The 13,471-nt window shown below is 39.8% G+C and overlaps 1 protein-coding gene across 1 annotated transcript in view; it reads left to right on the forward strand.

Annotated features, from left to right (window-relative positions):
- The window catches only part of galnt3 (UDP-N-acetyl-alpha-D-galactosamine:polypeptide N-acetylgalactosaminyltransferase 3 (GalNAc-T3)), a 45,001-nt gene extending 33,054 nt beyond the window's left edge, over positions 1 to 11,947 (forward strand). The window contains exons 10-11 of the mRNA XM_063050146.1: positions 7,497 to 7,646; positions 11,360 to 11,947. Of these exons, the coding sequence (XP_062906216.1) occupies positions 7,497 to 7,646; positions 11,360 to 11,473 (264 nt within the window). The 3' untranslated portion in view covers positions 11,474 to 11,947. The remainder of the gene's footprint in view (positions 1 to 7,496; positions 7,647 to 11,359) is intronic.
- Positions 11,948 to 13,471: the final 1,524 nt, after the last annotated feature.

The following is a 13,471-nucleotide window of genomic DNA, read 5'->3' on the forward strand; positions in this document are numbered from 1 at the left end:
GCCTGCACTGTGCTGTCCTGTTTTTTATAGTGAAGTAGATGAGTTTATATAATTCTATCACAAATGAGAGAAAATCTGCTTATGCTGGAAATCCAAGCAACACACTCATAATGCTGGAGGTACTCGGCAGGCCAGGCAGCATCTATGGAAAGGAGTAAACAGTCAATGTTTTGGGTCTCAGCGTCAACTGTTTGCTCTTTTGCATAGATGCTGCCTGGTCTACTGAGTTCCTCCAGCATTGTGAGTGAGAGTGAGAGAGAGAGAGAGAGAGAGAGAGAGAAGGAAAAAAAATGCAATTCTATGTTGTATTTTTCAAGGCCTTTAGTAAGACACTTCACACATTGGTAAGAAAGGGATAGATAAGATAGAAGTAGGAAAGTTGTTTCCATTGGTAGGTGAAACTAGAACTAGGGGACATTGCCTCAAGGTTCAGGGGAGAAGGTTTAGGATGGAGATGAGAAGAAATTGTTTTTCCCAGAGAGGGGTGAATCTGTGGAATTATCTGCCCAGGGAAGCAGTTGAGGCTTCTTCACTAAATAGATTTAAGATACAGTTAGATAGGTTTTTACATAGTAAGGGAATTAAGGGTTATGGGGAAAAGGCAGGTAGATGGAGCTGAGTTTACGGACAGATCAGCCATGGTCTTATTGAATGGCGGGGCAGGTTCGATGGGCTGGATGGCCTACTCCTCCTAATTCTTAATGTTCTTATGTTCACATGAGATAGTTACCCCAATACCATAATTTCATGTAATATAGTTGAATGAATTGATTAGTTATTAGCAAAACAGTCGATGTCAACTGTCATTATTGTTTTGGAAGGCTGTTTCCAAAGGTTTGGGTGCTGGGGCTCCATTGTTTGCAATGTACATCAATAATTTAAATTGTGTGATGAAGTACAAAGTATTCAACTTTCATGATGAAATGTTGGGTGTCAATGTGGTTGGAGGGTGATGTTGAGGGACTTTGGTGTATTATTGACTTTACAAGAATTGACAAGGACATGGAAGCGGGTATGTAATGTAGAGAAATGTAAGGTCATTTACATTGCCAATGTGATTATTGGTGTGCCGCAGGGATCGGTGCTGGGACCTTTGTGTTTATCATCTATATCAATGATCTGGATGACATTGTGGTTAACTGGATCAGCAAACTTGTGGATGACACCAAGATTGGGGTGTAGTGGACAGTGAGGAAGGCTATCATGCCTTGCAGGGGGATCAGCTGGAAAAATGGCAGATGGAATTTAATGCAGACAATTGTGGGGTTTTGCACTTCATCCAGGGTAGGTCTTACACAGTGAACGATAGGACACTGAGGAGTGTTGCAGAATAAAGGGATCTTGGAATACAGATACATAACTTATTGAAAGTGGCATCACAGGTAGATAGGGTTGTAAATCTTTCATGAGTCAATGTGAAATCTCGCTGGTTTCCTTGGCTATGTAAATCTAGGGAAGACACACTCCAATCCCGCCAAATCTGTGATATTAGGACGGCTCTTACACCCCGAACCCCAGTTTGTGTGGATGCTGTGTAACTTGCTACCCTGTTACAACTCAGTGCCAAGAAATAACAGACAGCACACTAGGTGTCAAGTGGATCGAGTGATGTGGTGTTATTGCAAATAAGTGCTGAAGTAATAGAGATTACTGAAGTTAAACTAGATGGGAACCAGAGCTGAGGATAAGTCAGCAGGCTTACAAGTAGATGATGGGTGTAACATTAGTGTAAGGAAGGACTGACTCTAAAATTTCTTCATTTATTTGGCAGAATAAGAATCCGAGACTGGGTAAAATACATTTACAGAAAGCTAAGAGAGATGGAGGTTTAGCATTACCTAACTTTAGATTTTATTATTGGGCTATTAATATTCGACATATGAAATTTTGGTTACTTGACCGGGACATACTATCTATTCCTAAATGGGTAGCATTGGAATTACAATCTGTTCAGGGTTATACACTTGGTTCTATTTTAGGTTCCTCTCTTCCTTTTGATTCGAAACGCCTTAAGCAGGTCTCTAACCCGATAGTTAAATATGCTTTGCGCATTTGGTTTCAATTCAGAAAATTTTTTGATCTTAATCAATTCGGGTTAGAGATTCCTATTTTAGGTAACATATTTTTTCCTCCCTCTTTTACGGATCGCGCTTTTCAAACTTGGAAGACTAAGGGTATTTTACGGTTTTTGGATTTATTTTTAGATGGTTCCCTTATGTCTTTTGAACAATTATCTAATAAATATAACTTATCAAGAATACATTTTTTTAGATATTTACAAGTTAGAAATTTCCTAAGTACTATACTTTCTTCCTTTCCAATGCTTCCTCCTATATATATTTTAGATTCGATAATTAACCTTAATCCATGTCAGAAAGGTGCATCGGCTATGATTTATAATATTATTATGAAACTTAGGAAAGCTCCATTTGATAAGATTAGGGTAGATTGGGAACAGGAATTGGGGCTTACCATTTCTGTGGATGATTGGGGGCAGATTTTACAATTAGTTAATATTTCCTCTATTTGTGCTAAACATTCCCTAATTCAATTTAAAGTGGTTCATAGAGCACATATGTCCAAAGATAAGTTAGCGCGTTTTTACTCGCATATTAATCCTTTCTGTGATAGATGTTCGGGGCAGATAGCCTCTTTAACTCATATGTTTTGGTCTTGCCCTACTTTGGAAACTTTTTGGAGAGATATTTTCAATATTATTTCTAAGGTATTAAATATAGATATCTCTCCTCACCCTATTACTGCTATCTTTGGACTACCTAAAATTTCTAGTAATCTTTCCCCTTCAGCCCGTAGAATGATTGCATTTCTTACTTTAATGGCGAAAAGATGTATTTTACAACATTGGAAAGAGCTTAATGCTCCAACTACCTTTTTTTGGTTTTCTCAGACGATTTTATGTTTGAATCTGGAGAAAATTAGAAGTAACCTTTATGATTCTTCATTTAAATTTGAACAGATTTGGGGACCTTTTATTCGATATTTTCATTTAATGTAATATTTACCCTTCTTGTTTTTTTTTCACTGTTTTAATGGAGGTCGGGATTGAGGACGTGATTTTAAGTTTAACTCTGTTTGGTTTCAAGTTAGCCCATTGCTTTGCTTTGCTTTTAGGTAGTTGCACGGTGGGTTTTTTTTTGGGGGGTTTTTTTTCTTTTTTTTTTCCATTGATATATATAAAATCTAGTATACTATTATGTTATCTTGGTTTCTTATGCTTAAATTACATTGTTTGTAGTATTTTCTTTTTGGTATTGTTATCTTTTGGAATTTTATTGTACTTTAACATTGTATTAATGTTTATATGGCTTACCTTTTTTGTATACTTACTCAATAAAAAGATTTAAAAAGAAAGAAAGAAAGGAAGGACAAGCCAAAGGTGAGTACAAATGCAGACAAAGAGTTAAATTGTACCACAGAGACAAAATTCAAAAGGGCAAAGAATGCAGGATTGAAGGTGCCGTATTTAAATACGTGTAGCATTCAGAATAAGGTGGACGAGCTTATGACGCAATTAGAAATTAGTCCGTATGACATTGTGGGCATCGCTGAGTCATGCCTGAAAGAAGGCCATAGTTGGGAGCCTAACATCAAAGGATATACTTTGTATCGAAAGGGCAGGCAGGAAGGCACAGGTGGTGGTGTGTCTCCTTTGGTAAGAGATGTAAGTGCATCTTTACAAAGAGGTGACATGGGGTCAGAGAATGTTGAATCTTTGTGAGTGGAGTTAAGAAATTGCAAGGATTAAAGAAAACCATTATGGGAAGTATATATAGACCTCCAAATAGTGGTGAAGATGTGGGGTTGAGATTGCAAAGGGAGCTGGAAGAGGCATGTAATAAGAGTAATGACACAATTGTAATGGGAGACTTCAATGTGCAAGGGGATTGGGGAAAATCAGGTTGCTGTTGGTTCACAAGAGAGGGAATTTGATGAATGCCTATGAGATGTCTTTTTAGAGCAGTTTGTGCTTGAGCCTACTCGGGGAAGGACTAACTTGATTGGATGTTGTGTAATAACCCAGGTCTTATTAGGGAGCTTAACATAAAGGAACCCTTAGGAGGTAGTGATCATGATGTGATTGAATTCATACTGCAATTTGAAAGGGAGAAGCATAAGTCACATGCGTCAGTATCGCAATGGAGTAAAGGGAATTACAGAGGCATGAGAGAGGAGCTTGCCCAGGTGGATTGGAGGAGGATACTGGCAGGGATGGCTGAAGTTTTTGAGAATAGTTCGCAAGGTGCAGGATAGATATGTCCCCCAGAGGAAGAAGTTCTCAATTGGCTGGGGTAGGCAAACATGGCTGACAAAGGAAGTTAAGGACTGTATTTAAGCATATAAGGTAGCAAAAATGAGTGGGAAGTTGGATGATTAGGAAGCTTTTAAAATCTAACAAAAGGCAACTAAAAAAGCTACAAGAAGGGAAAAGATGAAATAAGAGGGTAGACTAGCCAATAGCAGGGTACCAAAAGTCTTTTCAGTTACATGAAAAGTAAAAGAGAAGTGAGAGTTGCTATTGATCCACTGGAAAATGACTCTGGTGAGATAGTAATGAGGAACAAAGAAATGGCAAATGAACTTAATGGGTACTTTGCATCAGTCTTCACTGTGGAAGACACTAGCAGTGTACCAGAGGATCGTGAGTGTGTGTGTGTGTGTGTGTGTGTGTGTGTGTGTGTGTATATATATAAATCCCCCTCCCCCTCCCCCTCCGCTCTTCCCCCCCCCAACGGTACAACAACAGCGATTACTTCGAACTGCACTAAACTGAACTGAACTCTTGCTTCACTTAAGACTGATCATTTTACCCCTAGGCTGTGATAGAGCTTGGTTGATTCCTATTACCCTATTTCTGTGTATATGTGTGTATTATCATTGCTAACCTGTTACATTTATATCCTTGCGATTAGTGTACTGTATTACTTATTTCTTTAATAAAACTTTATTAGTTCCTAGTAATCACAGACTCTAAGAAGCGTTCCATTTCTGCTGGTTTGGCAGCCCAGTTACGGGGTACGTAACACTATTACAAAGGAAAAAGTGCTAGGCAAACTCAAATGTCTTAATGTGGATAAATCATCTGGACCAGATGGACTACATCCCAGAGTCCTGAGAGAGGTTGCTGAAGAGATAATGGAAGCATTGGTCAATATCTGTCAAGAATCACTTGATTCTGGCATGGTCCCGGAGGACTGGAAAATTGCAAATGTCACTCCACTCTTTCAGAAGGGAGGACCGAAAAGAAAGGAAATTATAGGCCAGTTAGTCTAACCTCAGTGGTTGGGAAAGTGCTGGAGTTGAGGTTTTGAGGTACTTGAAGACTAATGATAAAATAAGTCAAAGTCAGCTTGGTTTCTGTTATGGGAAATCTTGTCTGACAAATCTGTTAGAGTTCTTGGAAAAAGTATCAAGCAGGGTGGTCAGTGGATGTCATTTACATGGATTTTCAGAAGCCACACATGAGGCTGTTTAACAAGATAAGATCCAATGGTGTTTCAAGAAAGATACTGGCATGAATACTGGAATGGCTGACAGGCAGGAGGCAGTGAGTTGGGAATAAAAGGGCCTTTTCTGGTTGGCTGCTCGTGACTAGTGGTGTTCTTCTGGGGTCAGTATTGGGACCGCTGCTTTTCACATTGTTTGTCAATAGGAAAGTAATGGAATTGATGGCTTTGTAGCAAAGTTTGCAGATGATATGAAGATCGGTGGAGGGGTACGTAGTACTGAGGATGCAATGCGATTGCAGCAGGACTTAGACAAATTGGAAGAATGGGCAAAAAAGTAGCAGATGGAATACAGTGTTGGCAAATGTATGATAATACATATTTGGTAAACGGAACAATAGTGCGGACTATTATCTAAATGGTGAGAATGCTCAAACATCAGAGGTGCAGAGGGATCTAGGAGTCCTCGTGCGAGACTCCCAGAAGGTTAATTTACAGATTGAGTCTGTAATGCAATGCAATGTTGGCATTTATTTCATGAGGAATAGAATATAAAAGCAAGGAGATAACTCTGAACCTTTATAATGGCGGGAGAAGAAGATGGCGGCGCGACGCAGCGTACGCGGCCTCCCCGGTGAAATGATATCGTATTTGTTAAATGGGGGCCATGCACAATTCTGATTTGATGGAAACAGACGTGAGAAGCACGGAGGAACATCTGAGAAACTTCTGAAATGCCCGGTTCGCTGCCACTGCTACCATGCGATCGAGAATCTCCGGAGGGTAGGCCCCAAATCCTCGGCTTTGCCTGCTGCTGGCAGCTGGGGCTAGGGTCGAAGCGCTCAGCAGAGGTGGTGCTCGGTGTCGGAGGGCTGGTTGGAGGCTTGAAGTTTTCAGACGACTCGGAGTCGGACTGTGGTCGGGCATGGCGGGGAGAGTTTTATTCCTTCTCCCGTCTGCATGAGTTCATGGGACTTTTGAGAGACTTTGAACTTTTTTTTTACCGTGCCCATGGCCTGTTCTTCATCAAGTTACGGTATTGCTTGCACTGTTGTAACTATATGTTATAATTATGTGGTTTTTGTCAGTTTTTCAGTCTTGGTCTGTCTTGTGTTTCTGTGATATCACACCGGAGGAACATTGTATCATTTCTTAATGCATGCATTACTAGAATAAAAGACAATAAAAGAGGACTGCATGTCCTCATAATCTAATCTAATAAGACACTAAGTCAGGCTGCACCTGGAGTATTGTCAAAAGTTTTAGGACCCATATCTCAGAAAGCATGTGTTGTCTTTGGAGCGAGTTCACAACGATGATTCTGAGAATAAAGGGGTTAACGTATGAGGAGCATTTGGCAGCTTTGGGCCTGTACTCACTGGAATTTAGAAGAATGTAGGGGGAATCTCATTGAAACATACTGGTGTTGAAAGAACTAGATACGTGGATGTAGAGAGGATGTTTTTCTATGGTGTGGGTATCCAGAACTAGAGGGCACAGCTTCAAAATTGAAGGGCGACCCTTTAGAACAGAGGTAAGGAGGCATTTTTTTCGTCAGAGAGTTGTAAATCCATGGAAAGCTCTGCTACAGACTGCGGTGGAAGCCAAATCTGTGTGTATATTTAAGGTGGAAGTTGATCGTTTCCTGATCAGTCAGGGCCTCAAAGGATATGGTGAGAAGGCAGGTGTATGGAGTTGAGTTAGATCTGGCATCAGCCATGATGGGATGGCAGAGTAGACTCAATGGGCTGAATGGCCTAATTCTGCTCCTATGCCTATGGTCTTATGGTCTAAATGGCAGAGTAGGACTGAATATTCGGGCAAAAATTGCTGTTTTAATGAATATATGAAATGTTTAGCCCAAAATCTTGATGGACATTGTATAGGTACAAATCTTAGCAATTTGAAATGGAGTTTTTTTTTAAATTTCAGAGTAATTCAACTAATAGTAAGAACATTTGAATTGTTTGCCTTAAATTACTTAATGAGCGCATCGTAGCTATAACTCTTAACCTTTGTTATTCTTTTCAGTACTTTGAATATACCTCAATGCATGAAATTCGACATAATATCAGGAGGGAATTGTGTGTTCATAACTTAGACGGCAATGCTTTCCTTCAGGGATGTGCGTACCAAAATTCAAACAACTTTGTTCCATCAGAGCAGAAATGGGAGCTCAAGGTAAGTAATTTATAGATTACAATGCATAAGTGATGTATTTTGACATTTGTTTTAAAAAAATTTATTGAATTTCATTGTGCAGCAAAATATTTTTCAAATGATTTCTAGCTCTCCAGCTATGTTGTAAAGCATTTGGGATATTTGTTTGCTTTCTATAATAGGTGCAGAAATATGCACCTTTCAGTTTCAAATTTTAAGAGGCCCTTAATGTTTAAGTAGAAAAAAAAGGAATTTGTTATAGTACTGAAACCGCTATAACAGAAAAGCCCTAGTTCATGTATAAGTATGAGCTGATGCTACTCAAGGCAGCAATTAACATGCAACAGTAGGTTGCAGGTTTTCATTGATTATATTGTATTTCTTTGTTCTACTGTGAATGCCTGCGAGAAAATGAATCTCCCTGGGTAGCATATAGTGACATATATGCACTTCCTTAATTTACTTTGAACTTTGAATAATTGTATTACAAAAGTAAATAACTAGGTGCTTAGTGTTATGCTTTATAACTTCAAAGCATTAAACTAATTCAAAGGAAGACATGCGAGAACAGGTCTAACTTTGTGTTTACTATAAGCGAGGCACACACGTATCACGTGGTGACTTGTGCAATTCACCTATTTATACATATGACCTGTAATGAATTATTTAAATGAACAGGAATGCTGAATCAAACAATATGGATACAAGGTTACTCAAATATTACTGAAATATTCAATACCGTACACAGCACTTAGGTCTACAGTGATATGAATGTAGTGAGTGTTTAAGACGCGCAGTGTAAAGCCTGACAAGATGCATTAAAGGGGGCATAAAGGAAGCTAGAATGGAGCATAATTGCCTATGAATGATAATGATTTATTAGTAATTATTTGTATTTAGAAGGTGACTTTTTAAAGCAGCAAAACCTCCAGAATGTGTCATGGAAATGCCATCATGTAAGCAGACACATAAAGGTATTAAGATGGATGATCATGAGCTTGGTCAGCTATAGGCTTTAAGGAGCATCTTGTAGGAGGAACATGATGTGGAGCAGCAGGACCGTTTTTAAGTAAGAACACGATCGCCAGTATTTGGGTAATTGAACTCAGGTTATCAGTGAGCTAGAATGGTAAGCACGTGGATTTTTAAGGATACTAGGTCTGGAGGAGATCAGAAGCTTTTTGTATACACAAGAAATTCTGTAGATGCTGGAGATCCAAAGCAGCGTGCACAAAATTCTGGAGGAATTCAGCAGGTCACTCAGCAGAGTCTATGGAAATGAATCAACGTCTCGTGCCAAGAACCTTCTCCAGGACTGGAATAGAGGCTATTTGTCTATTTGAAAATAAAGGAGAATTTTTAAATAGTGAAATTGCTTAACAGAACACAGAGTAGGTCAGGGAGTAGAAAGAATGAATAGGATTTGTTTACAGGCTGAGATGCAGAGAGCTCAGTTCTGGATGATCTTGTGTAGCCTCAGTGGAGGATGAGGGAAGATAACCAGATGTACTTTGGAAAGAATTGAAAATACACGTGGACTAAGATGTTAACTGTCCTGTGCTATCAGCAGTGGGATTATCAGTTGATCTGCCACCTGTCTTCAGGAGTTTCGGGCCGCTTATGATCAAGACTCCCTTGAGGTGGTGGGCCAGCAGTGCTAAAGCACCACCTCCCACTGGTGAACTTAAAAACCTGGCATCTGCCTCTATCAGAGTTGTTGGTCACTTCCACCCAACAGATAGTCTGCTCTTCAGGTGTCTATGCAACTACTGATAGTCCAACCAAGTGGAAACTGATTTGTAGAAGACTTCTGCAGCAGATGAGCTAAGTTGGGTCTAATTTTAATTGATAGTGTTCATCTTCATTATGGCTAAATACTGTGCTTCCTTCTGGCCTGCTGGAACTTATCCTAAATGTATACGTATTCAGCCAACTACTTCAGTGCCTTCTGAAATCTTCACCAATTCAACATATACCAATATTGCTCAGAGGTATTTTCTATGATGAAGCTGCAGACGGTGAGACCACCTGCATGAAATCCAACTCTGATATCCCTGTCCATAGATTAATTCTCCACCTCATCGCCAACAGGTCTCCAAGAAGCCTTTGTAGTTCTGTGCCCAAGCCTTTTGTAGGTTGCAAGCATGTATACAACATTTGGGAGGGAAGTGAATAATGAAACCACCACTTGAAGTAAACATCTAAACTAATCTCTCATCCAGTGGTAAATCCATCCTGTCTTGACCTGCAATGTAAAACAAGTTCAGCTCTGATCTGGATCCAGATGAGATGGTTCACAAATGGCACCAGAGTAATTCTGGGAATAAGAATGGGAACTCAAAGCAAATTATGGAGCACAAAACAATATAAAAAGAAGTACAGTGAATTAACTAGACAATACATATCCTTGGACATAAAATTGTTTATTTAACCGGCTTGACTAATTTAACTAACTTTCATTTTGAGCCACCGTGTGACAATATTTCATTCGGCTACGATGAAATATAATGAATATTAGGCTGTAACGTGGCTATATTTCATTAGAAGTTTGAGGAGGTTTGGTTGGTCAACTAAAACACTCAGACTTCTGCAAATGTTGCCATGGGGAGCTCTCTGACCGGCTGCATCACTGTCTGGTGTGGGGGGGGGGCAGTGGGGGGCTGCTGCAAAAGACCAAAGTAGGTTGCAGTAACTTGTAAAATTAGTCAGCTCCATCACAGGTATTAGCCTCCGTAGTATCTAAGACATCTTCAGGGAGAGCTGCCTTAAAAAGGCGGCGTGTATCATTGGGGATCTCCACCACCGAGGATATGCCTTCTCTTGTTGTTGCCATTGGGAGGAACGTACAGAAGCCTGAAGGCACACACTCAGCAATTCAGGAACAGCTGCTTCCCCTCTGACATCCAGTTTCTCAATGGGCATTGAACCCATGAGTGTACTTGTGTATTGCTAGTAACTGCTCCCATTAAGTTAATAAATTTCAGGACATATGCCAGTAATATTAAACCTGATTCTGATTCTGAAAGGGAATGATGAAGTAGGAGAATGTATATCCTGAATTATGGCATGTGTATATGGCCTGAAGCTCATACTAGAGTTAATTATAAAGCTTATGTTATGAATGGGTAAGTTTTTTTAAAGAGTGATATCAGGAAGAGGCATGGCATCAATGCCTGCCTTAGTGCCCATTATGAAGCTGGCAGATAGGGCAGAGATGAAGGTCCTCCATCTCTGTCTCTATTCTTCATTGTTGTTTCTGTACCAATCGTTTTTTGATTGGTCAGTGTTGTTAGTGCTGAGCTGAACTCCTGAACCTAGAGGACCAGTGGACCTGGCCTCTATCCTTTGACCTGTATGGCATGGGTGACCCTGCCAAGAGCCAAAGCACAATGCCGTGACTCCAACCAACGTAGCTGTCCGGGTCATTGAGGCACGCAAGCCTCCAACCCTACAACAAGATTGTGGTCCTCTTGGAGGATCAGTGCCTGGGGAATGGATTATGTGAAGTAGTCAGAAGACAGATTAAATCTTCACCATATTCAATCAGCATTTGTCTATAACAGGGGTTTCCAACCTTTTTAATGCCAAGGACCCCTACTATTAACCGAGAGGTCTGTGGACCCCAGGTTGGGAATCCCTGGTCTAGAATGTGTTTCCAAAACAGACAAAGTTATTGTGACTAATAAGAAAAAGGTTTTGCAAGTTTATCTTTCACATATTGTTTTGCATTACAGGAGATGCTTCTCATAAATCAAGCTTCAAAAGAGTGTTTAAGTGCAAGAGGTGAAAAACCCAGCCTGGCACCGTGCAACCCTTCTGATCAATATCAAAGGTGGATTTTCGGCTAACAAGCAATCTAACCCCTGAAGCAATGAAGATTAAGTGAAAATTTTGTATCAAAGTCAGGAAACAAAACACAGGCTTGAAAGGCACAATGAAAACATACAAGTCTTTGTAATGGAACTATTTTCAAGACATTTTTAAAGTTTGTAATAAAGCAAATTGCACTTGAGTGGTTTAGATGGTGCTGGGGTTCCCTTCCTATAGACACTCTCATTGCAACGGACACCTTTAATCGCCTTGCAATTTTAATTACTACAAAGCTCAACAGTGAATATGGATACTGTAACATTTTTATTTTACAGAATTGGTGATTGTGTTGGTAACATTTTAATGAAGAAATGGCAAAATAAATTCAGCTTACTTTTGAAGCGTAATGTACTTGAGGACTTTACTGTGTGTGTATTTTTGGGAGTTGTTTCTGAGAAGATTTTATTTCCCTTCCTTACACCAAGAAGAGCTCTATTTAAAAAGAATAAATACAGAAAGAGCTTTATAAACAACACACATAAAAGTTGCTGGTGAATGCATCAGGCCAGGCAGCATCTCTAGGAAGAGGTGCAGTCGACGTTTCAGGCCAAGGCTGAAGTTAGTCCTGACGAAGGGTCTCGGCCCGAAACGTCGATTGCACCTCTTACTAGAGATACTGCCTGGCCTGCTGCGTTCACCAGCAACTTTTATGTGTGTTGCTTGAATTTCCAGCATCTGCAGATTGTTTGCGTTTTTAAAAAAAAGAGCTTTATAAAATGTCTTTCATTATCTTAATCCATTATTTCACCTTCTATGCCTTGGGTACATTTATAACTTGAAAACTTACCACTGGATGGGTTATTGCTGCTAGCTTATCTTAAAGCTTTCCAGATTTTGATATTGAGATGTATTTGAAGTTGTTCATAATTAAGGAAATTTTGTTGCACATGTCTTTTGTGCAGAGGTGACCAAGCATTTCTTTGGTATAATATTAAGTAATTCTCTACTGGTAGTTTTTATAATTTTCTTTCAAGCTCAGCTTCCAATAAAATATGCTGGCTTTTAGTTTTATTACAAGATGCTTGGATTCATATTATGAATTGTCTTCTTTTGCCAGTTCCGCTGTTTGCATTTCAGGCAGTAATGAAGGTCCTCCGTCTCTGACGGTGTGCAGGACTTCCCTCATTGTTTCAGTAGTTTTCTCTCGGTTTTCACTACTGTCAGTCATTTTAGCCCCGGGTGGAGTCTCGGGAATACCGTTGTACTCAGATGTGGAAGGATTCTTCATTGCTATTTCCATAACAATTTTGTTTTACCAGCCAGGGTTGTTAGCCTTGAGCTGAACCCCTGAACCTGGAGGACCGGTGGACCACTCTTAGTCTGGCCTCTACCCTGTGACCTGTTTGGCATGGATGACCCTACCAAGAGCCAAAGCATAAAGCCCTGACTCCACCAACATAGCTGTCTGGGTCATTGAGGCACACAAGTCTCCAAACCATGACAAGCTTGTGGTCCCCTTGGAAGATATTGTGAGTGGGAGTAAAAGCAGAGGATATTGCATGGTATTCTGGTGAGTTATTAAAATAGCTGGTGCTGGTTTAGGATGGAAGTGGAATACTGAATTATATAGAACGTATGTAAATGGTTTGGATCACCTTATTTTCCATCTTTTCCCACGTATTGCAAACATACTTGCTCCAGTTTGTACTTTAGCATGTTGTCCATCTTCCAGCAATACAAGTTTTGGGGAAAGAATGATGCATATTAATCCAGATGTAAATTTTGCTACAACTATCTGCAGACAATGAATATTCTGTTCCCTATTAAGTGAATACAAAGTTTACTCATTTGGCACTGTCTTATGCCTGCCAAATAACCTAATCAATAAAAGCCTCTGCAATTAAGTTTACTCATCAGCAGAGATTGCTTGGAAGTGCTTGAGAGTTGGAGATTAGGGGAAGGATGGTGAATGTTAAAATTTTTAATGGGGTATGGGCAATGTTGTGTATAAATTCATTGCATGTGGTAATATTTAT

The sequence above is a fragment of the Mobula hypostoma genome, chromosome 6 (assembly GCF_963921235.1).
Source record: "Mobula hypostoma chromosome 6, sMobHyp1.1, whole genome shotgun sequence".
NCBI lineage: Eukaryota > Metazoa > Chordata > Chondrichthyes > Myliobatiformes > Myliobatidae > Mobula > Mobula hypostoma.